The sequence below is a fragment of the Camelus ferus genome, chromosome 9 (assembly GCF_009834535.1).
Source record: "Camelus ferus isolate YT-003-E chromosome 9, BCGSAC_Cfer_1.0, whole genome shotgun sequence".
Classification (NCBI taxonomy): Eukaryota; Metazoa; Chordata; class Mammalia; order Artiodactyla; family Camelidae; genus Camelus; species Camelus ferus.
The window spans coordinates 45,079,972-45,104,197 of NC_045704.1; the positions used below are offsets into that span (position 1 = coordinate 45,079,972).

General features: G+C 38.9%; 1 protein-coding gene and 1 long non-coding RNA gene across 3 annotated transcripts in view; one reads left to right on the forward strand and one right to left on the reverse strand.

The window, feature by feature from the left end:
* Window positions 1-24,226, forward strand: part of TANGO6 (transport and golgi organization 6 homolog) — a 152,489-nt gene that overhangs the window by 72,957 nt on the left and 55,306 nt on the right. For both annotated transcript variants that reach the window (XM_014555757.2, XM_032486612.1), the window contains one exon: window positions 14,550-14,690. In XM_014555757.2, the coding sequence (XP_014411243.1) occupies window positions 14,550-14,690 (141 nt within the window). The remainder of the gene's footprint in view (window positions 1-14,549; window positions 14,691-24,226) is intronic.
* Window positions 12,706-18,286, reverse strand: LOC116665789. The gene is made up of 3 exons (XR_004322475.1): window positions 18,274-18,286; window positions 17,326-17,337; window positions 12,706-12,984 (listed from the first exon to the last, which is right to left on the reverse strand). It is a non-coding gene; the product is annotated as an uncharacterized LOC116665789 (long non-coding RNA).

Consider the following 24,226-nt stretch of genomic DNA (forward strand, 5'->3'; position numbering starts at 1 on the left):
CTCTTTTTTACCTCTCTGTCATTGAGCTGCCTCTAAAAATACCATATGAAAACAAGATTCTGCTCTAAAAACAACAAAGGATTTGAAAAAAATCACTATCTTAGGCCATCTACCTGACCTATCAAGGAAGTTTAATAACCCATGTCACATGTGATGTTATGTCACACACACTTTTTGTCACTTTCTCACCCCTATCAGAGATTGCTGACTTTCCTTAAGCCTATTTTCATGAAATGCAGTGAGTACATTTGGCTATCTCTACAAATCTCTGAACTCAGTTGTCCAACACGTAGCCCCTAACCATAAGGAAAAATAGTCTAAGTGCAGATGACAAAGGTAAAACTGTATGGATTTATTTTATGTCAGTGGTTTTCAAATAATTTTTTCTTTTGTAGCAACAGAATCCACTTCTCAAATGCGATCTCACAAGGAAGCATCAAAAATTCAAGTGATTTTTATTTTCTTCTTTGTGCCTTTTTTCTTATATTTTTCACACTTGCTAGTGTGAACATTTATTGCTTTCATAATCAAAAGATATGGCTTTTAAATTATGTGACTGTTTAGGAAAATGGAATTGTTTCATGATGACAAGTTTCAGGGACTAGCACAGATGGAAACAGATGGTTCTCCCTGTTGTAGTACCCCGTTGACCTTTTCACAACCAGGGATTACTAAGGCGCAGGGTGACCATGGCTTTTTCCCCATGAAATTATATGATAACAGCAGAAACCTTACTGACAAACAGATGTTTTGCCCAAGTGGAGCTTTTCTTAATGAAATGGTTGCTTAGAAACCAGACCATAATAATAACTTTTCTATATTTAGTCTGTAAAGTGATTCAGTTTGCAAAATTACTAAGTCAGGGAATGCTAATTAGATAAAATTGAACATATCCATTATTTCTTATTTTGCAGTTGAACAACCAAATGGTTAAATTAGCAGAAGCATTTTGTCCAGATGTGTCTATCTGGATGCTATTCATAAGAAGGACATATAAGGAAAATGATAGCTCATAGAACCACGCTGCTCTGCTCTTAACTGTGGTTGTCTAGTGGCACCATGCGTTTGATCTTTCACCAGTTTGTGTTAGAAGCTGTTACATGTAACATTTATTAGGTTGCTGAGAGGATCGGTTAGGTCAGCAGGTCAAAAATTGTACGTGAAAATGTGAAAATAACTTCAATTCAGATTAAGCTCAGTGAGGCAGCAGTGTAAAGGAAATGCTCAGGAGTGAACATGCTTGGTTAGGATGACAGACGTGATAAATAGAAAGTCTTATATGCTAACTGTTACTAACCACAAAGAAACCTCAGTATGCGCCATATTTGTAGGTGTATTAAAACATTAAATCTTACATTCAAACTAGACAGAAATCTAGAAGAAAATACATTTCTGTCTTCGATTTCCAATAATGATGAGATAGCTTAGCTGAAAACAACTTTTATGCCGGGTAACATATTTAAAACACTTTAAATTACCAAGCCAACATCTTAAAGAGAAAGCCAGACTCTAAAGGTAAACTCAGCTTAAGAACCTGCATTTGCTGAAATTAAGTAAGACCATTTCATGGCCTTGAAGGTCAAACCTGCAGAAATGAAAGCCCAGACCCAACTTGAAGTGGGGAGTCCAATAGAAGACCTCCAAAATTAAGCTTAGACCCCAAAGGAATACACCTCCAGATGAATGATCTCACCCCCAGGGACTGGGAGGGGCATTGTCTTACCACTAGAGAGACTGAAATCACTGAATGGTCCATGCTTCTGCAGATTTGCATTATTGGGATTCAGGAAAGTTCAAGGTAGGAATTAGAGTTTAAAATGTTTGTATACTGGTAGTATCTGTAGATGTCTTACAAGAACAGAAGCATATCTTTTATGGAAGAAGACACCTTCACCCTAGACTATAAAAAAATCCTCATATTAATTTTTAAATTTTTACTTTTATTCTTTAGTTTTTTATGATTAAAAAATTTATTATGGTAATATTTAACATAAAATTTGCTATCTAATCATTTTTAAATACACAATTTAGTGGCTTTAAATACATCCACAACACTGTGTCAGTGCTATTTTCAAAACTTTTTCATCATCCTACACAGAAGCTCTTACCCGTTAAGCAATAACTCCCTATTCCTCCTCCCATAATAATTATTTAGTTAATAATTATTGTACATTTAATTATACACGCTAACAAAAACATATAGTCACAAAATAACCAAGTCCAAGGAAACAAGATCCCAGGAGACTTCAGATGTGGGAATTATCACACACACATTACTGAGTAACCAGGCTTACTGTATTCAAAGAATAACAAGATAAGCTTGAAAATATCTTCATGGATAGGAAACAACCAAAACTGATGTAGTAGATTTGAAAAATAAACCAAATAGAATGTCAAAAAATAAAAAGTAGAATAACTAAAATTAAAAATACAGTGGATGGTTTTTGCAGCAGACATAGCTAAGAGAGAATTAATGAACCAGAAGGTAGAAAGGAAGACATTATGCAGAATGTAGCACAGAGAGACTGTGGATGGAGAAGTTGAAAGGAAAGATTAATAGATTTCACCTCTTAAAAAGTTTAGAACTCATTCATGTCAAAAACAATTTAACCTTAATTAAAAAGCAAAGTATAATTAAAGAAAAAAGATCTGCACCAAGAAGGACAAACACAAATCTATAGAGACAGAAAATAGATTTGTGGTTGCCTAGAGCAGGAGAGTCTGGGCAGAAAAAGTAACTGTGAATGGGTAGGAGGTTCCTTTTTGGAGTGATGAAAATCTGGAATTAGATAGTAATGATGGTTGCACAACTATGTGAATATACTAAAAACTACTGAATCATATACATTAAAAGGGTAAATGTTATGGTACGAAAATTATATCTCAATAAACTTTTTTTTTAAAGGAAAAGCAGCAGAGGAGGGTATAGCTCAGTGGTAGAGCACATGCCTAGCATGCATGAGGTCCTGAGTTCAATCCCTAGTACCTCCATCAAAAATAAATAAATAAATAAACCTAATTACCTATCTCCCCCAATTTTTTTTTAAAAAGGACAAGCAGTTAATGCTTTTATTACATTAAAAGGCTCATAGTGATTAATAAGAAAAATATCCAGTAGATAAATGGATAAAAAACCATAAATAGATAATTCATGATAGAATACAAGTAATAAAATTTTGAGAAACCTTTCTAATAGGCAAAGATTAAAATAATAAGGAAATAAAAATTTTTGTACCATTTTGAAGAACATAGTTTTTTGTTTTGTTTTTAACGAGAATATCCAGTGCTGGCCAAGTGTAGTGAAACAGGCACATGTGAACACTCTTGGTAGAAAAATTAATTGGAACATTTTTGGAATGCAGCTTTGAAAATGTTTATACCCTTGGAGCCAATTATTTTCCTTTGGGGACTCTACCCTAAGAGTATAAATGAGAACTAGGTGCCTATAGCAGTCTGTCTAAAAAAAGCCTGTGAAATTTTTTTCCACACATGAATAATTATGCCAATGGCTCTTGGTCCTGGGGCAGTTCATAATTGAAGACCCTGTGCTTTCTGCAGCGAAGCTCACTTGTCCCCTTCTCCAAGAAGCCCTACCCCCTTCCCACACCCTTCTTTCTCCCGGTGTTCTCATTACACCCAAACATGCTGTACTAACCACACTGTCTTGTAATCATTGTCTAATTTGTCTCTCTCTCTAGACAAGCACTGTCCTATTACATTTGTAACACTTAGTACCTGGTACATCGTAGACACCCTGTTAACGTGTGAATGCATGAAAGAATGATTTCTGTTGCCTTTATTCTAAAGCTGTTTCCCAAACTTTATGATTTACGCCATAGCTGCCGATTACTTCTATATATTCTTAAAAATTGATTTGTATTTTTTAATTGATTCCTTTCCCCCTCTTTAAAAAAAATACATGCATTGAGATTGTTTTTTTTTTCACTTCATTCTTTTTTGTTGTTCATTTATTTGGGGGAGAGGTAATTAGGTTTGTTTATTTATTTATTAATTTATTTTTGATGGAGGCCCTGGGGATTGAACCCAGGAACTTATGCATGCTAGGCAAGCACTCTACCACTGAGCTATACCCTTCCCCTCTTCCTCCTCTTTTTAACGGAAGTAAAATTGAAAAGAATCCTTTATATTTCTCCATTCTAAGTAATAATATTACTATTAAAGTTTTCAGTGTTATCATCGGACCACCCCAAATGATTTAGCATGAAAGCCAAGCCATGTGGGGGATAAGCCCCCTTCGTACTCCCCCCAAAAAAGAAGACTGTTAAATAAAACAAAGTTGTCCACTGTAAAAACAGTGTGTATGTGTGTAGGTGTGTGTGTATTTATTTAAAGAATGATGTATGGATGAGAGGGCACTAAGATGCTTGTATTGATTTCATATGTCAGGTATTTTTTTTAAAAACAGCTTAATTGAGATATAATTCACATACCATATAGTTCGCTCTTCTTAAGTGTGTAATAATAGCTTTTCGTACATTCAGAGTTGCACATCTATCACCACAATCCATTTTAGAACATTTTCATTACCCTAAAAAGAAACCAACTCCTCAGTCCTCTCGTACAGCTGTGGGTGATTTTTCTTTTCTTCTTTATGCTTTTCTCTAGTATTTGAATCTTTTGCAGTGACCATGCATTACTTATTAATCATCAGGGAAAAAAGTCACGTTCCTTTGATTGTGGAAGCAATTTTTCAAAGCTTCTCTTTTCTCCTCTATTTATTGGTGCCCTGCTTAGCACGGAGATTTTAACCTGATGGCTGCATAGACCCCTGAAGGGTCCATGACCAGGTCTAGCCACTTGCCAAAATTGTAGGCAGGTGGTTTATGTGTATATCTGCATTTATCAGGGCAATTTATAGTAGCTGTGCCTGGTTTCCATATGAAACTACAGTTTAAGTCCTACACGTCATGGTTACTGGTTTAACAACAGTCACTTTCTCTAAACCAACCCTAGCCTGGAGCACCTATCACAAAGACTTGCCTAATCATCTCAAGAGGACATCGGCTAGGCTTAACTAAGGAAAAGGGGGAGACTTTCAGGAGAGTTTCTATCTTGCCTGTATCACTGCTTGGTACCCAAAGCACAGAGCAGGTCTCTGAGCCTTAAGAGATTGGGGCATGTGAAAGATCAGCCCCATCTTTTTAGAGCTTCAGGCCAGGTGACAAGTCCTCTGGGAGACTTCAGCTCTCTCAAAACTAGTGTGAACCTGACTCATCAGTCAGCTTTGCTGATTCTGCAGCTTCTCTCTGCATAGGCGTGAGGTGAAATGACAGTAGAAAACTTAGAAAAAAATGAACCCAAAGTTCTGACTCCTTCTGCCAGGACCACCTAGCTTGGGGTCTTTCAGAGCATTTTATTGTCTTATCTAGATCCGGCTAAAACAGAACCACTTACTGTTTTCTGGGAAATCAGAAGCCCTTCTTTTCACATGATCAGTATGTGTTTCTTTTGATAGCATAAAGAGAATGTTAACATACAAAATTTTGCACTCTCTGAAAGCTGCGTTAAAAAGAACTAAATGAATAACATCCTGCTTCGTTATTTCTCACCCATGATCAGCTGAAATGCAAGTTCTCTGAATGTGTAGGGCAGTAATTACTCTCAAACCAGTGGTAATTGCTGTTTTCTTTTCCTGCCTTACTTATGGCTTCACTGGGAATTAGGACAGCTTTGTCCGTCTTTCTGCCAGTACAACAGAACCCTCGATCATCGTGTTCTTGAGGCTCAGTTTTCTCAGCTCTGTTCTATATCACACAGAAGTATTTGATAGAGGCAACCCTGACGAGGTGGACTCTAAGTTTTTTTGGTGCTGTTTCGGGTTTTATTTTATTTATTTGAGGAGGGTAGTAGAATAAGAGATTTAGGGAGCTTTCAGTAGCCCATAGAGATGTTTTGGAGTGGAGGTGTTTGAGAATCACTGGTAAAAAGCTAAAACTCCCTAAAATCCAAGTTTTTGATTTCCTTTTGTATGGCTCCTCTGTAATCACTAATGACAGCAGCATCTCAAGTTAAAGTCATTTTGAATTTCATTAACCTTACTACCTCCCTTTTCCACATAAAGATAAGTAAAAATAAAAACATGAAGAAAAAGCAGTTCCTGTGAAGTCCAACTAGATCCAGGAGGACTCTGCCTATTCATATGGGATGCACCGTGCAGAGTGCCTCTCCTTCCTCTGACCTTGGAGTCCAACAGAAAGTAAATTTTGTGGAGTGAGGCTGATATCCTATCACTTGGAAATGTAAGATTTGCTGTCTTTGGGGTTAGGACTTGCAAAGCTAATACTTTTCCAACAGTTATTTTCTCCTAGGTACTGCCACCAGGTGGGCGGTGGGGTAACAAGGTGCAGGTTTGCAATTCTGCTCTGTCACATGGCAGCTCTGTGATCTTGGGCCATATTTTTCACCCTTCTGTTCCCCAGCTTCTCCCTCAGTAAAATTTGGAATAACAGAGGAACCTACTGCAAAGGATTGTTGGAAGTGTTAAATGGATGAGTATACATAGAGTGCTTAGGACCATGCCTGGCATATCGAAAACACTCATTAAATGTTAGGAAGTTTTACTGTCTTTGCTGTCAGGTTTTTATTTAGTATTATAATATTTTGTGCTCCAAATGGCTTCCGGTAACTATAGTTAACTGTCAGTAAATATAGATCATCTGCTTATTTTTACTTTTTCCCCTCCAAAATAGGAATTAGAGGACAATGTAAGCAAATATATTGGCTTCATTTTAGTGTTTTCATATATTTAGATCTTGATTTAAAGAGACAGATGCTAGGTACCACTGTTCTTACAAATCTTCAGCTTATTTGTCTAACCCTATTTTTTCCTCAGGCCTGAGTGACACTCACTCATGTTTAATCCTTACACATTTGTTTGGGCTTGTCCACACTTAAGACAACTTTGGAGCTTTAGAGAAACTTAACATCACGTTGGTGTGCTAGAGAAAATTATCATTTACTCTAATTACAAAGTCAGCCCAGCTATTCAGTTGAGTTCCCCCGTACTTCCTTGATTTAATAACCAGCTTCCCCAGTTTGTGCAGCTTCCTGGATTCTTGGAGCTGAAATGATTGTTAGTTTCTATTCTAATGGGCGGTCTCTATTGTCACAACTGAAGTACCCTGCTAGAGGGTAGTAGTCTCCATCTCTTCAGGTCCTGCCTTTCTTATCTTTGTGTCCTTGAGCTGCAGTAAGAGACGACTACCCCAGGTTGGTGATTATCTTTGGGATGAGAAGGAAATTTTCCTTTGCCTTACCTCTTCTCTTAATCATCATTGTTCTTACAAACTAGAGCTTCCTCCATAGGTCAAGATACATTTTATCTTCCTTCTGGTTTTTAAAATGAACTTATTTCTGTTAATTTCTTTGAACATAGTATGTAAAGAGTCAAAAAGCTTGTCTCCTGCCCTGCTTACCCCCTCACCGTTCCAGTCCCCAGAGATAATCATCCCTCTGCCCCCTTTTAAGTGGTTTCTTCTAGTGCTTACCTCCCTGTTTATAAATAAATGCTCACACAGATCTCGATTTTTGAAATTCTGCACGCTGTCATTTCCTGCCTGTTGGATGAGGATGTTACGCCCGCGCGCCCACGCACTTGCGCACCTGCGCACCTGCGCACCTGCGCATGCTCGCCGCTACCTTTCTCCTCCTGCCATTTCCCCATCACGGTTTTGGCTAAATCATTTGGGCAGTGTTAGCTGCTGACTGTATGGATGCTGTTCATTGCTAAGCCTAGTTTGGTTGTCCTCTCTTGTATGTTTGCTTAGTTTTCTATGTAATTGTTGCTCATTTTTTCAGCAGCTCTATCAAATACATATCGTTATCGTGTTTCATCTTTGTTCTCTTTACCCAGACTTCAGCCTTTGATACCTATATTCTTTTTATCCCTGTTTGTGAGTTTATACCTTTTTTTACTCCTTGACTATTACTTTAATGAGACTTAAGGAGGAAGAGAATACAAATGTTTATGGTCATTCTGCTGTATGTGGTTGCAGATTATTTTCACCTCTAAAAGAGGCTGTTCTATTTTAAAAGACCATGCCTCTTATCACAAATTTTTTTAAATTTTTATTTATTTATACTTAATAACCAATACATTACATGGTTCAAAATTCAAAAGGTACAAAAAGATACAGAATAAAAGATCTCTTCTCTCTTATCTATCTCCTAATCACTTCATTTTTCTACCTAGAAACTACCAATATCACTAGTTTCTTGTGTATCCTTCCAGAGCTATTTTATGAGTGTGTATTTCTCCTTTGTAACCAAATTGTTGAATTCTGTACACATTGTTTTGTACCTTGCATTTCGCTTAATAGTAGCTCTTAGAATTTATTCCATAAAAGTTATTTAAAAGCTTCTTCATTTTTTTATGGATGACTTTCTCTGTCTGACTTACTTCACTTAGCATAATTCTCTCAAGGTCCAACCATGTTGTTGGAAATGGCAAGATTCCTTTCTTTTTATGGCTAAGTAGTATTCTGTTATATGTATACCATGTCTTCTTTATCCATTCATCCACTGATGGTCATTTAGATTGTTTCCATATGTTGGCTATGGTAATAATGCTGTAATGAACATAGGAGTGCATGTATCTTTTTGGATTTGTGTTTTTGTTTACTTCAGATAAATGCCTAGTAGCGGAATTGCTGGGTCATATAGTAGTTCTGTTTCTAACTTTTTCAGGAACTTCAGTACTGTTTTCTGTAGTACCCGTACCAATTTACAATCCCACAACAGTTCTCGAGAGTCTGCTTTTCTCCACATCCTCACCAATGTTTGTTATTTCTTGCCTTTCTGATAATAGCCTTCTAACAGGTGTGAGGTGGTATCTCATTGTGGTTTTGATTTATACTTCCCTGATGATTAGTTATGTTGAGCATCTTTTCATGTATCTCTTGGCCATCTGTATGTCTTCTTTGGAAAAATGCCTTTTCAGATCTGCCCATTTTTTAATCGGATTTTTTTTTTTTTTTTTTTTTTGGCTATTGAGTTGTATGATTCTTACAGTTTTTTTAATAACAACTTTTGAGACATGATTCATATACCATACAATTCACCTATTTGAAGTATACAGTTCGGTGCTTTTTAGTATAGTCACAGAGTGTGTAACCATCACCATAATAATTTGAAGATGTTTAATATCACTCCAAAAAGAAGTTCCATAGCATCAGCAGTCAGTCCCTATGCCCTGCTCCCCGACCCCAACTCCCACGGCTCTACGTAACCTCTAAATCTACTTTCTGTCTATAGATTTTCCTATTCTGGATACTTCATATAAATGGAACCATACAATATATGGGGGTTTGTGTTTTTTTAGTTTTCAGCAGAAATACTTGAGAATTTCAGGTGAGTAGGTGGTTTTCCAGGTTGATGTGGGTATTTTGAGGGGGAGGTTATTATCTGTCCAGGGTTAATAAGCCAGGTTAGTTTTAAAGTGGGGATGACTTAGCAGATTCCTGGGGTAGAGCCAGTCAGCAAAGACATTTAGGATTAGACTATCTTTCCTACAATGCAAGAGCACTGTGTAAAGTGAGACCTAAACTACTATTACTGCCCAAAGTCTGCAGAAGCACTGAGCAGCACACTGAGGAATCACTTGAAGTCAACACTGGATTAGAATACATTTCCGGCTTTGTAATGAAAGTCTTTGGGGAAAAAAACCCCAGTTATCTTACAAAGTTGACTGTCTCTATTTTGTTGCATGAAGTACTTTCAATAAAATTTTTTCAGTTGGTTAATTTGTTTATATCCAAAGCTTTGCCCCAAAGCACAGATCAGAAGACTTTCATGAGCTCTTGCCAGTTTTGGTTCACCTTTGCCTTCTGTGCATCTTATCTGTTGTACCATATCTAGAAATGCAGTCTTTTTCCTGTGATCAGAGCAGGAGCAGGTATCTCTCACACAATCCTTTGGTCCTTGTTGCCAGAGGAATTGATGTGTCATGTTTCCTTAAAGCCTGTGCTGACCTAGAAATTACCCCACTTTCAAATTACAAAGGAGGGACCAAAGGTCACGTGAAGGATGTGGCCATGCTTCCTCAGTTGTCAAAATTCAAAAAACTTCTCAAAGAAGAAACAGAAACAGCCACACAAAATCTCATCCTATTAAATTGTTATATAGTCTTAACCATCATGTGAGTCTCTTAAGAGTAAGAGTAAGGAAGGAACCCTTATCCTGTAGGGATTTATAAACTCCTAGGTAGCAACTGTATCCCAAGAGGTAAACTCAGTAAAGTCAGAGACCATTTGGCAACAGTCTGTGGAGCAGGCCAGCAGGAAGATAAACGGTTGCTAATGTGGGACTGTGGGAAGCAAGGAAATTGTACTTTGCTCTTGGCAACCTTTTAATGTAAGATTGGCAGAATTCAAAGCTCCTTGGTGGAATTAAATGTTTGGCATTATAGGAAAAGATTTTTTTAATCTGAATTTTTTTTTAATCTGAAGAAGGATATGTTAGGATTCATTTGGTTGGAAAAAATCAAACTGGCATAAGCATAAAAGGATATTTATTGGCTTATGTATCCAAAAATTCTAGTGTGTCGAAGTATAATTGGATCCAGGGGCTCAAAGCATGATGCTGGTTCTCGTCCTTTTTTCCTTTCCCCTCTTGGCTTGACCCTCCTCGGTGTTGGCCCCATTTGGGTGCACTTTCTCCACACGATGGCCACTGGCAGCTCCAGATAAATAGCTTCTCAACAGGCAAACAAACAAACAAACAAAACCACAAAAAATCCTTCCAAGAGCTCATCATTCTTAGCAGGTCCAATGTGGGCTCCAGGATTAAGTCTCACCCTCTACTCTTGAACTAGTTGTTGTGGTGGGGATGGGATGGCATAGCCTAACTGGCTCCCTCCATATGAGTTCACACATAAAGAGAGAGAAGATGGGTAGTTATCCTCCCTTCGACCACACAGACTGAGAATAGGGAAGGAACAGCAGGTGGTGTTACCGGAAGACAGAGTAGATGCTGTGTGCAACCAAAATGTCTGTCTGCTACAGAGGGGAAACCAAGAGCTCATTTGGTTTTGAAGTACACAGCAGGATATGCTCCTAGAAGTAAATAACTGTTCTCTGCTAAAGGTTAATGAGAGAAAATAAGCTTAAATGATAGTAGAAGAGACTTTAGTTATAGACGTTTTTCAGAAAAGCTAGATACAGGTCAAAATTTCATAAAGCAAATTCCATGTTTTCCACTGCTTTCCATTATAAAGTCACAACTATATTCCTAAAAGGAAATAAATCCACCAGATTTCTGAATTGGAAACTTCTGATGAAAGTTAGTTGTAATTGCTACAGATCTATAATACACACCAGGCCTTGTGATAGATCAGTGATAGAACATCTGCCAGGACTGCAGTTATCAACTGTCAACTCACTTTTCCTTTGGGCTCTTTAAGAACGTGGGAGCTGTTTCCTTTCTCTCCCTTAGTAAACAATTCATTTATCCTTTTCTTAGCTGCAGACATTTTTCCTATGCTAGGATGTCTCTAACCTCACCTTGGACCTCCATAAACTTCCCCATTGCTTTGCGTAATAGGGTGAACTACAAATGCATTGTCACATTTTGCCAACAGGGAGGCTGTCTAATTCAGGTTCTGCCACAGCCTGAAACTCCCTTAGGAGCAGAGCCTCTGCTTGTGTAGAATTGGAAGCCACATAAAGGAAGATAGATGTGGCATAGAACCATATACAGGGACTTCCCAGGCTTTTGGGAAGCAGTGAAGAGGTAGGAGTGAGGACGGCAGAAAAGAGAATGGGCGGACAGGTGCATCCCAGCAGGTGCATTGCCTTTGTGTGCAGCTGATTTATAAGAGAATGGAATCCCAACCTGTAACATAGAAAATGATATGTAGACTTTGCCTGCAAGATTATCAGTTTAAATGGGAGAAAGATAAACTCAGATAAAAAAATAATTATTGATTTCTCAAGCATTTATATTACTCCTTCCCCACCTTCTATTTCTTAATGCTTGAATTTATGTCTAGACTGTATCTTTGAACCCTTTTTTTTTTATGTTTAAGAGAGAAAATAAGAAAATGTTTGATTCCTTCTCAGCCCTTCAGAGAACAGAACTGTGAATATTGCTGAACATGGATTTTTTTTTTTCCTAATTAAAAACACAGAATCTAAAAATCATAAGCAGTCCACACAAGGACTAACATTTAGATGCTCATGACTGGGTTTGCTGATCCTCTGGGACAGGCGAGGAGGAGACGGGGAAGGGGGCCCCGCAGACAATGAAGCCAGAGGAATGTGCTCCATGTCCCTACGTCTGGGAGGAACATAAGGAAACAGAACTCTTGTCCATTCAAGTTACTCCTGAGCCAGAGATGAATTGATGGGAAACAGAAGTACCAGGGGGGCCGGGGAGCCAGGGCCCCGTGTGAATGTGGCGGGGCAGGGATGTGATGGTGTGGACGGTGCGGATGAGGCGAGGGGAGAGGCTCTGGGCTAGGAGAGGAAGCCAAAGGCCGGAGGAACCAGAACTGGGTCAGTGAAGGCCAAGGGCACAGGAGGAGGGCGGCAAGCTGGAGGGGGCGCCATGGAGGGAAGAGACCAGCAGAGTCGGACTGCTAGTTCCTGGAGAGGTGACACATAAGAAACAGGAAGGAAATGCTTTTGCTCTTCCTTATTCCAGAAGGTCTCAGACATGAGAGGGGACATCGCATGGGGTGGGCCGAGCAGACCCCACCAGGCAGGGCAGGGCTGGGCTCTGTCTGGGCTCTGCCATCCCAAGATGGTTTTCCAGCTCATGCAAATCCTGCCGAAGTCCAAATTCCCCACCGATCCTCCTCTGGGTTTTCATTGTAGTAGCAGGAGGAGCCAGGCTTGCATCTTGCTAGTGGGAACAGGCCTTCCCACCTCTCCCCGCCTGCCCTGCTCCATCTCCCCGTGCACCTGTTGTGCCCCATCTTTGAACCCTTTATTCACTCATTCATTCAACAAAGTTATTGAGCACCTGCTATGTGCTCATACTCTTCTAGGCATTGAGGCTATAGTGAGGAACAAAACAAAATCCCTGACTTTGTAGAATTCACATTCTGAGGACAGCAGTCAGTAAATAAACAAATATATAGCATTTCAGGTACTGTTAAGTGCTAAGAAGAAAAACAAAGCAGAGTGAGAAGGATAAAGAGTGGTAGGGGAAGAAAGCTGCCATATTTATATGTGATAAATGTGATATTTGAACAGAGACATGATGGGCTTTGGGGAGCAAGGCATGAGGCTACTTGGAGGAGCAGCAGCCTAGGCAGAGGGGAAGTGAGGCAAAGACACTGGGCCCGAAGCAGCTTGGTCTTCTCTGAGAACAGCAAGGTGTTCCAGCCAGGGTTGCTGGAGGGCAGTGAGCAAGGGAGAGTATGGTAAGAGATGGGGTCAGAGGGAGAGTGAAGGCAGGTGGGGGATGGGGGCTGCTCATATTCAGGAAAGAAGGGAAGCTAATGAGGGGTTTGGGCAGAAGAATGACAAGACCTGAGTCATTTTAACCAGATAGTTCCAGCTGCGGTGAGGGAATAGGGTAGAATCAGAGAGAGCAATTAGGAGATTATTGGGGAAAAAAACAGGCCAGAAATGATGAACTAGAGTGGTTGAGGTAGAGATGGCGAGAAGGATTCTCACTCTGGGCATATTTTGAAACCCAAATTTTCTTCCTTTGTTTGTTTTTCTTTTCTTTTTCCTCACTGTTCTTTAGAAATATATAACCTTCCTCTCCCCTCACCCAAGTAAGGGAATTTGCATTTATATAGTTTTGAGACCAAGGGCGTTGTTTCTGGTCCTGTCTTAAGTAGTATCTCCTGTCTTCTCTCACCCACTGTGAAGTTTGCTGGATAAGGGGCTGGGCTCAGATAATGATAACACTGTTGCAGATTACACATCTCGGAGGTACTGGCGTGATGGGAGAAGCATCAGCAGGTACTAGGAAGGGGGAGTCGAGAGCAGGATCCTCTCTACTTCTGATCAGGGAACTCAGCCGTAAGCATAGGTCAACTACTGAGCGTGCCCAGAATTTGTATTCCTTATTTCCTTATGGAAATTGCTCTCATCATTGACAGTTTTACGGAGAAAACTCAATGCTGAGATGGAAAGCTGCAGCAAAGACAGGAAGCACTGCTGTGCTGGCAGGGACAGTACTAATCGTAGAACCTTAGAGTCTCAGACTCAGACGGCTCCCTCAAGGGCGTTTAATCCAGACTCCTCCCACTGCTGTGTGAATCCCGGCCATGCTGTGCAACCATCCAGCCTCTGCTTCAAGAGTCTAAAATCCATAGATCATAGAAATCAGCACTGAAAGGGATCTTAGAGATCATACAGAGCTGAGACTAGGAGAATCCGGGAGTGTGAACTCCCAGACCCACGTGCTTTCCACTCGCAAGGTTGTCACTGCACGTAAAGGGCAGCCCTTGCTGGTAGAATTACAGACCATTGGGCTTAAGTGTCTCTGTGTTCATCCCAGCACAGGGTGTCTGGGCTTATTTGCCTTTCAGTGCTAAACAGTAATGAATCCTTTCTTTCTATTTTCAACCCCAGGGGTTGCTCTACTCTCAGATGTGTACCCTGAGAAAATCTTGCTTGGCCTGTTGGCTCAGTATGACAGTGGGGAAGACAAGCACACACCGGAGACCAGAATGAAAGTCGGGGAAGTCCTGATGCGAATTGTCAGGGCATTAGGTGAGTTTTCTTGTTCTATTGTCTGGAATGGGGTCGGGAAGCAGTACGCCTATGAAGCCAAAGTCTGTGCACCTGGAGGCTTGTTATGCTAGCAAGGTGAGGACAGTTTGGGGGCTGAGATGAGCTACTTCCTCTTCAAGGATTTAGCATGTGTCCAGCATTCACCAAGAGATTGGCAGCATAGTGCCCACCTTCCTACACCTGCTTGGTCTCCTCCCCTGAACTGTGTTGGGGCCCTGATTTTCCTCAGAGCTGAAATGATACGTTTCCCACTCACCAAGCAGCAGCGAGCATGAAAAGAAGAAGGATGTTGGACAGGGAAGGAAGAGTGCTAACTCTGGTTAAATGACTCCTGCGTGGCAGGTCGTCTACACATATAACCCCTTCTAATTTCCCCAGTAAATCCTATAAGGAGGCTGTTGTTAGACCCTTTTCTAGATGAGGAAACTGTGGTGCAGAGACCTTCAACAATTTGTTCAAGACTTACCCAGCTGGTAAATAGTAGTGCTAATAATTGAACCTACTACTCAAAAGAAGTTGCTCAAAACCACACAAGCTGAGAGTAGTAAGAAAGACCATGGATCCTAGAGTCACACTGCCTGGAATCAAATCCCAAACTGATGATTATTGGCTATGTGATCATGGGAACATTTCTCAACCTGTTGGTGCCTCAGTGTCCTCATATATAAAATGAGGGTATTAATAGTAGATACAGTGTTGTTGAAAAGATTAAATTTTGCTCTTTCCCCACTAGGGGAAGATTTTGGAAAACAAACTAGCTTTTTGCCACTTACATCAAGAAATCACATTGAGTTCTTCCTTTACCAGCATTTCCAAAATTCCACATAGTCACACATTATTTCTATGAACACAGCCCTTAATTTTCCTAATTTCTGGGTGACCCTTCTGGCTAAGATGGAACCTAGATCTCCAACCACTTAAATCTTTTCATCAGTGAAAGGAGAATCTCACAAGAGTGAAATTAAAAGTTTTTTTTTCTGCCCTGGAAGAAAGACCAACTTTCTACATTTGCCTTAGTCTTAAATATGGATTTTAAACAAGTGCACCATTGTGAGAAACCATTCTCTCACATTAGGTGTGAATAGTTAAGCTTAAAGTGTCACAGGATCGAGTGCAACCTCTGACTTCCATCTGTGTGTGTCACTGTGACTATCGGAGCTGAGAAGGAATGTGTATCATATGTAGATGGCCTCAACATAACATGTAGTTTCTCTGTAACTTCTGGGAGACCTCCACCATTGGGACGATGAACTCTGAAAATGCACATTTCTCAGTCTCCACAGGCCAGTCCAGATCACTTCCTGTGATGAGAGTGACGGTGGGGATGAAGGACTAGATAGAGTGGGAGAGAGACCTGACTCCTCCTTACATATTCCTATAATTAGCCCAATTTCCAAAACTGCCTTCCGGCTTTCAAAGCATATTCTATCAATTCTCAAAGTCCTAATCTTCCTGTAGCCTACACCAACAAGTATCCAGCCATAAACATTGCCTTAGCTTTAACTGCTACTTTCTAATTCACGTTACCAACTTGTCCAGGTGCAGAGATGAGATGGCTTATTGAAATCCTTTAAGTGAAATTAAAGCCCGTTTTTACAACATAGCGAGTATCTTTAGTTAACTAGTGGTGTAGAAATCCTGTGACAGCCACCGTATAAGGCTTCTTTAATAACTACCCTAGTTTCACTGGCCCAGGCCTTGTGCCCTCCCACCCCTAACTTCTTTGCAGCAGTGAGTTCCATAGGAGAACAAGACCCACAGGCAGGAGCCGGGTGCACTGCGCTACCGCTTCCTCTTGGTTTCAGTTCCCTAACCACACCTTTTTTTCTTTCTGCCACTAGGTGATGGTGAAAAATCAGTAGGAGCTTTTTTTTCCCTTTTCTACTAAAAAAAACTGAAGTACCAAAATACATTTAGTAAAATATATAAAGTACACTTACTTTAATAGTGTAGTTTTATAGTTCTTTATGTATTTACCACCACCCAGATCAATACAGAGAAACTTCTTGTAACCCATAAAATTTCCTCTTTTCCCTTCCTACTCTATACCTGCCCTAGAGGTAAGCACTCTTCTGACTTTGTATCACCATCGATTTATTTTTATTTTCCTTGAATTAAAATTAGTGGAATTAAATCCCCATGTTTCCAGTAAGCTGATAGATCTGGATACTTGGGTAAGTTTGGGTCAAATTTTGTGGGGCAAGAATATTTCATAGGCTGTGCAGTGTATTGTATTTCCTGTTGTCTTGACATTAGGAGACACATGGTGTCTGGTTGTCTCATTTTAGTGATGTGGAGATTGATCAGTGGTATTTCCAATAGGATATATCTATAATAAAATCCCCCATCAACCTTCCTCCTAATGGTTTTAAGTAACTATTTGGTGCTTGCTGCCTAGAAAGTTACTGTTATTTCATAGGGGTTATATTTTTTACCCATTAGGAAACAGATACAGAAAGGGTTACTAACTTGTCTAATGTTACACAGCTAACTAGTGATGGATCCACAATTTGAACCCAGAGAGTCTGACTCCAGATCCAGTCTCTTACCCAATACTGCATCCTGAACATTTTCCCATGTCATTAAGCATCTTTTTCCTGTCATTAACATGCACATTTTCCACATCCTCTATAATGTTTAATGATTGTATATCATTTGAATGTATCATAATTTTTTTCAACTGACTGGCTTACAGGTTGTTCCAATTTTCCACTATTATGAATTACATTGAGATGAATATTCTTGTAGCTAAATCTTTGTGTAGATCCATGATAATTTCCTGGGAAAAATTTCTGAAAGTAGAATTTGTTGAAAGCATGTGCATATTTTAAAACATATTCATTGCTGGATTATCTTCCCCAGAGATTGTGCCAGTTTATATCTCAATGTTTAAGTATATTTGTACCCTCATCAGCACTGTATATGCTGTGTATTATCATTTTTATCAAGCAGATATATAAAGAATTATACTGTGTTTTTATTTCCATTTATTCAATTGATATAGTTAAATATTTTTCACATATTTACTGGCTAAATTTTTGTGTGTGGTGTGTGTGTATGATTGCTTTTTTCTGTCCTTTCTCCATTTTTCCATTGGAATGTTCCACTGGGGTTCCATTTTGTTACTTAATTTATAAAAGCTTTATATATTTAGAGATCTTGAACGACTAACGTTCATATGGTAAATATTTGGGGGGGTTGTTTACATTTTAGTTTTGTCCATATATTCTGTTTCATTTGTTTTGAAATGCAGAAGTTTTTTTATTTTGATGTAGGCAAAGCTATCTTTTCTTTTATGGTTTCTCTCTTATATAGAAAGGCTTTCTTAAGCCAAGATTATATAAGTATGAATCTATATATTTTAATCTCTACTCTTCAACGTAGAAAATATTGTTGAAGGATTTCTTTTATTTAAGGAAGTATTTAGTTTTTATTGTGCTTTTAGAAATTTAATCTTAACACATTGCTAAATTACCAATCACTCCAAATGTTTATCCATCTGTTCCCTCTTATATGGCCCAGTGTCAATGTTAGCAATAACCTGTGGACTGTTATATGTCACTGCATTTTTTAAAACTTCTTTTGAATGTATAATATTAAATGACTGTGCCCAGGGTATTGAATTGGTAATTGGGACAATACTTGACAAGTGGAATTAAAGCAGAGTGTTGAATACATCTGTAAGCGTATTGCCTTCTGAGATTGCTAGAGTGTTACTCCTGATCTGATGTAGACTACACTCCTTTCTCAGATATGCCAGATGCAGTATCTTTTCTCTCTTCCACAGAGCTGGGCAAACACTACCCAGCTCTTTGTTCCTTTAGACCGGCGATTCTTAAATGAGGGAGCAGGGGGAAGCATTTTGCCTTCAAGGGGACAGTGGCAATGTCTGGAGACATTTGTAGTTGTTATAGCTCGGAGCAGGGGGATGTTTCTGGCATCTAGTGGGTGTGGACCAGGGATGCTGCTCAACTTCATACAGTGCACACGACGGCCCCATAAAATCGAGAGTGATCTGGCCCAGTATGTCAATAGGGCTCCTGTTGATACACCCTGTTCTACAGCTCATGTGGGCCATTCTGTTTCTGCTTTATATCATCACTCAAATATGTTACATAGTCCAGGACTGCCACATGCAGTTATACAGGTTGTTCACAGCTGCAAAAACTCCAAGAGGCATCATTGTATGAATGGCATGGCCTAGAGTTGTACAGTACTCAACCTGTGCAGTTATCCTGGTGGCCTGGACCAAATCCAAGCCTATCTCACGTCTCAGTTGCTTTTTAGATTGCCATCTCACTGGAGAGAGTTTAAAAAAGTTACTTACTCCTTTTTGTAATATGTTTACAAATTCTTTTGAATGTGGAAGCTTCTGTACATGGCTAATATTATCTATTTTATACCAATCTTATGAGCATAATTTTCAGTGGGTAGCCTTTTTTGATGTCTGCTGAATGTAGGAGTATGTCCTTATTAGAGCCTGTGGCCACTTTTGAAGTGATTACATACACCTTTTCTGCCTATCTTTCACATTTGGTGGACCATAATAAGAACTAAAGTATATTTTAAAATTATCCTTGTATTTAGGGAATATTTTATATCCTTTGCTAATATTTATTTCACATTCTAAGAAAAAAGAGAGATAAATAAATAAAATTGCTTTTTATTTGTATGTGGCTCTTACTTGAATCCCAAGCTTAGATCAGAAGTCCTTTATGGAAAAACTTCCACAAAGTTTGGATATAGTAATATGCAAACATTCTCTGAATTCTAATTTAATTTCCTGCTTTTGTCAAGTTCTAAATTATATAAATTCCTGGGTTATTTGGTAGCTGTTCCTAATGCTCAAAGTCTCTTATCTTGAATATATTTTTTTCTTACTCTTGGGAGTAGGGGCATCACGTAGTTCAGTTCAAAAATATTTTTTGAGTAGGCACTGATGAATGGCAGATTCCATGCCTGGGGCTGGAAATAGAAGTGTGAAAAAGCCACAGCCTCTTCCTCCAAGGAGCTGATGGTCTAGTCAGAGACCCATACACAATCATCTCTGTGAGGTGACCTGCTAATTTAGGGAAAAGCGTGTGTAGGGGTATTCTGGGAGCTCAGAGGAAATGGTCTTGCCTATCTTTTTTCTTCTCGGGACCCTGTAGTTGAATAAGGCAGTGTGCTATGGGGCTACATCAGTTCCTCATCTTTATCACAGCACAGCAGGTCAGTTTTTGAAAAACAACTTTTGTATGTTAGCTTTCAGAGATTTTCAACTCACAGCATAGCCTGAACTAAGGTGAAAAGGTAGGTTGAATGTGTGAATAATTGGATACCAGTCTGGGAGTTTAGCCGTTGTGGATTTTGGCAGCAGTAAACAACAGTCAAGGATTAGAGCTCACACTTTAAAAGGAGAATTTTTCAGCAAAATTCTGAGGATCAAATGAAATGCTTCTTGCCAAGTCTGCCTAGATTAGCATCAGTGTAGTTCACTTTAACAAATACTTATAAATTGGAAATACTAATCTGGCCAGAATTGAAGGTTGAAGCCCAGACTGAATAACTTTTTTTTTTTTTTTCTGTTCCTCTTTCTCTTTTTCTTCCTCATGTCAATTTTTTTTTGAGGCGTGTAACTTTAAAATCTACTTATAGACTTTTCCCCTCCTAATTGTATCGGTAATACATGATAATTTTAGACAATTTGGAAAATATTTAAAAGTGAAAAAAAAGTAATCACCAACAGTCTCACCATTGAGAATTAATGGTGAGACTTTGTTTATTTTCATGTTTCCTTCTAGTTTCTTTTTCTTTCTCAGACTTGTAATTATGCTGTATGTAGGCTACTTTTTTTATTTGAATTATTTATAAGCACTTTTCCATGTAATTAAATAGTTCTTGAAAATATAATATTTATTGGTTGTTATTATAATTAATAACCTAAGTCTATCATAATTTTATTTAATTATCTTCTAGAAAGATATTATTGTTTGATTAGGTGGTTCAGGTTCCTTACGTTATGAAGAACTTTATGAAGATTATGAGAACTGTGCTATTGATTATTCTTATGCATAAATCCTTTGGTGAATCTTTGATTCTTTCCTTAGGATTGGTTCCTACAAGGAAAATTACTAGATGAAATCATATGCTTGCTTTTAAGGCTCTTGATATTTAGTACTGAGTTGCTTCCAGAGATAGGCACTCTTGTTAGCAGTGAATGAGACTGCTAATGTCTTACAGAGAAAAATTATTCCATGGCTTCAGACCAGTCTTCTAACCCTGACCAACCATCTCTAAAATGTATACTTTTGCTCCGAGAATGAATGGAGGTACCTGTCAGAGAATGTTGGGGGTGGGCAGATGGATGAGGCGAGGGAAGTCAGGGAGGGACTGATGTAAGGAAGGGTGGATGCATGACTCATTGTGAACCCATTGCTGCCCTAGAGGAGCACCTCAGATCTGGTAGTGCCATCATGACATACAAAGAACAGCACTTATTTTTAGAGGCAGAATGTAGTCTTCTAATCAGCAAGCTCAGACAGGTTCTAGTTTACTCTAGGTCAGAAACTTCTAAAAATGAGAGCAGAAATAGAAAGCCATATTCACGTTTCTTCTTCACCTGAAGAGTTTACCTGCAGGGAACTCTGTACGGAAGATCAAGAATTAATATTTGGGATGAGGACTGAGAGGAGAGAACTGAATCTCAGGTCTCTATTGGAGTACACCATGGCAACTAGAATGACACCGGGACTGCTAGGGCAAGGCAGCTTAGACTCCTAGGTTAGAAGGCACCTTTTCTCCAGTTACTCTCTATTCCGGGAAAAGGGTGGGTCCTGGGCTTTAGGGTGTATTTCTAACCCTTACTACCTACAGAACACCCTTATTTCATGTGCTTTGTCAGCTCTTTTCCGTATCACCTGCTTAATTGTTATGTTTTAGTTCAGCAGGTGTTTTTGCCACTTTAGAGTTCATCCAGTTGATGAGCAACCTGTGATCCTGTCCAGCTCCAGGATGAAGCCCATAATCTTATTTTAGGAAACCTGTCATCTACCCTGAGAGGAACAAATTCAGCCCCAGATTCTGCCCTGACAACTACCTTCTTTTAGCCAGTTGTAGAAAACAAAGGAAAATGGAATAATTGGATTTGTCTTACAGGCTACTGTGAGTTCCAGTTGGGTTGGCCCAGGAATTAAGACGAAGGGAGGAGCTTGTAAACAGCTGCATAATATTTTATAGTATAGGTGCACCCGTATACTTACGCAACCATTCTTTTGGATGAACTTTCATTTTTTTCTACTTCTTTTCCTATGGCATGCAGTACTACAATATAAATTCTCATATATGTGTGCTAATGGAAATATATATATCATTTCATATATCTGTACACACTAAAGTGCTGGACCTTTGTTTCTGTAAGATTAGTATTGGCCAAAGTGGAATCACTGGGTTAAAGGCTGTTTATTTTTTATTTTATTTTTTAAAAATTTTCTAATAGGTCTATTTAATAAAAATATAACACAAAGAAAGCAAGTAATTGGTAAATTTTAATTCTTCAGTATATGCATACATATAGAAATACATAAAATTATATCAGTATATTTGCAAAGAAGGGACAGTATCTTTGAGATAAGTTAATTTACCTTTAAAATGCACACCACCAAGTGATTTAAAAATTACCAGGTTCCCTATATTTATTTCTTTTTTTGCTATTTTTTATTTTTTTAATTAAAAAAAGTGTTTTATTGTAGTACAGTCAATTACAATGTGTCAACTTCTGGTGTACAGCACAATGCCCCAGTCATGCATATACATACATAAATTCATTTTCATAGTTTTTTCATTAAAGTTTATTACAAGATATTGAACATAGCTCCCTGCGCTGTACTGTTTATATTTTAAATTGTTTATATACTCATAGATGACTTCCTAAAATTGTGGGTGAGATAGGGCTTTTTGAACCCTCTGCAGTATCTATTGTCAAACAGAGAAAATTGTATTTTTCAAAATGAATGGACTATGAAGTATTGGGGAATGCTATGGATTCTCCTATAGTCCTCCAAACACTGTTAAATTTTTGTTTTAGCAGACAATTAAATTAGATTCAAACTTCAAACTTTTTCTTGCCTGCAGTGGGCAGTAGCTCAAATCTCAGTTCAGTTCTTTTAGTCTTAGCTGCAAGCTGCTTTGAGTCTGGTCTACACATCCTGAATTTCAGCGCATTTCCCTGAGATCCAAGAAAGACAGTGGAAGGCCATATTCACCCACCTAAATGCTTATCTTATTCATAATCTTTGTCCCCCTTGTTTGCTGCTTTGGGAGTAAATAAAGTCATCAGTTTTGCCCTTTTTCAAACTCAGGCCAGTTTCAACAGCCTGGCTTAGCTCAAGAAGCCAAGATCATAAAGAGTCATATGTGCTGTGTTAAGGGATTTGGATTTATGTTGACTTTAAATGGAAGCTGCTGAGAGATTTTAGAGAGGAAAGAATTAATCATAATAACATTTTAGCAAAATCGTTTTGGCTGCTCTGTGATAGATGAGAATGAGACAAGACCAGAAGCGGGAGACTAATAGGGCAATCTGGGAAAGAGATGATGATGGCTGTCCAACACAGGTTTACACATGAGAAAGAAGGAAAATGATGTCCCCAGACAGGAAAGAAAGCATGAGAACAGAACAAAGGTTAGATGCCTGTGCTATGAATGGAGAACGAAACTTGACCTGTCTCCCTACAGCAAGTTGTGTTGGGTGCCTTGGGGAGGTAAGGCTAGATAGAGAGGGTGGGCAGACCCCAGAGAGCCCTGAAGGCTGGGCAGAGGAGTTTGGACTTGATGTGATGGGCATTTGGGAATCACTATGGAGTCTTAAGAAAGGAAGCAACCTGATGAGAGATATGCATATGTGGTTGGCAGAGGCATGAAAGATGAGTGAAGAAAGGAGAGACTGGAGCCAGAGAGATAGCTAGGAGGCTGTTGTGGTATTCCTTGGCATGAAGAGATGAAGACTTTGATTAGAGGGATGTCTGTGAGAATGGTGAGGAAAAAGTAGATATTATAGGCAGTTCAGAAGAAGAAATGAGAGACTGTCATCTTTTTTAACATTTAGTGGAGATGGAGTTATAATCCACCCAGCAATTGTACGTAGTATAATCCACCCATATATTCTCATAGAAATGTTGAGAGGCTCAAGTGAAATAATATATATAAAATCACTTACAGATATTTGAGTATCATTACAGAGATCTAGTTACCACTATATTAATTACTGTGGTGGGGTTGCCAGATACCAAAGTAGAGAAGTAGGACCATCTACCATAGCAGCCATTGGGCAGGTAAGTAGGAATTTGACATACAGACTCAGCCTTGCAGTACATTTTACCTTTTCTCTGTGAGAGGTATGTACTGTGACCCAGGAGTCATAGCTTTCTAAGTTTTGATCTTGACTCTAACATTTAATATTTATGAACATGTTACATAACCTGTCTGTTCCTGGTCTGTAAAATGGGGATAATTATAGTAGCTACCTGATAGGGTGG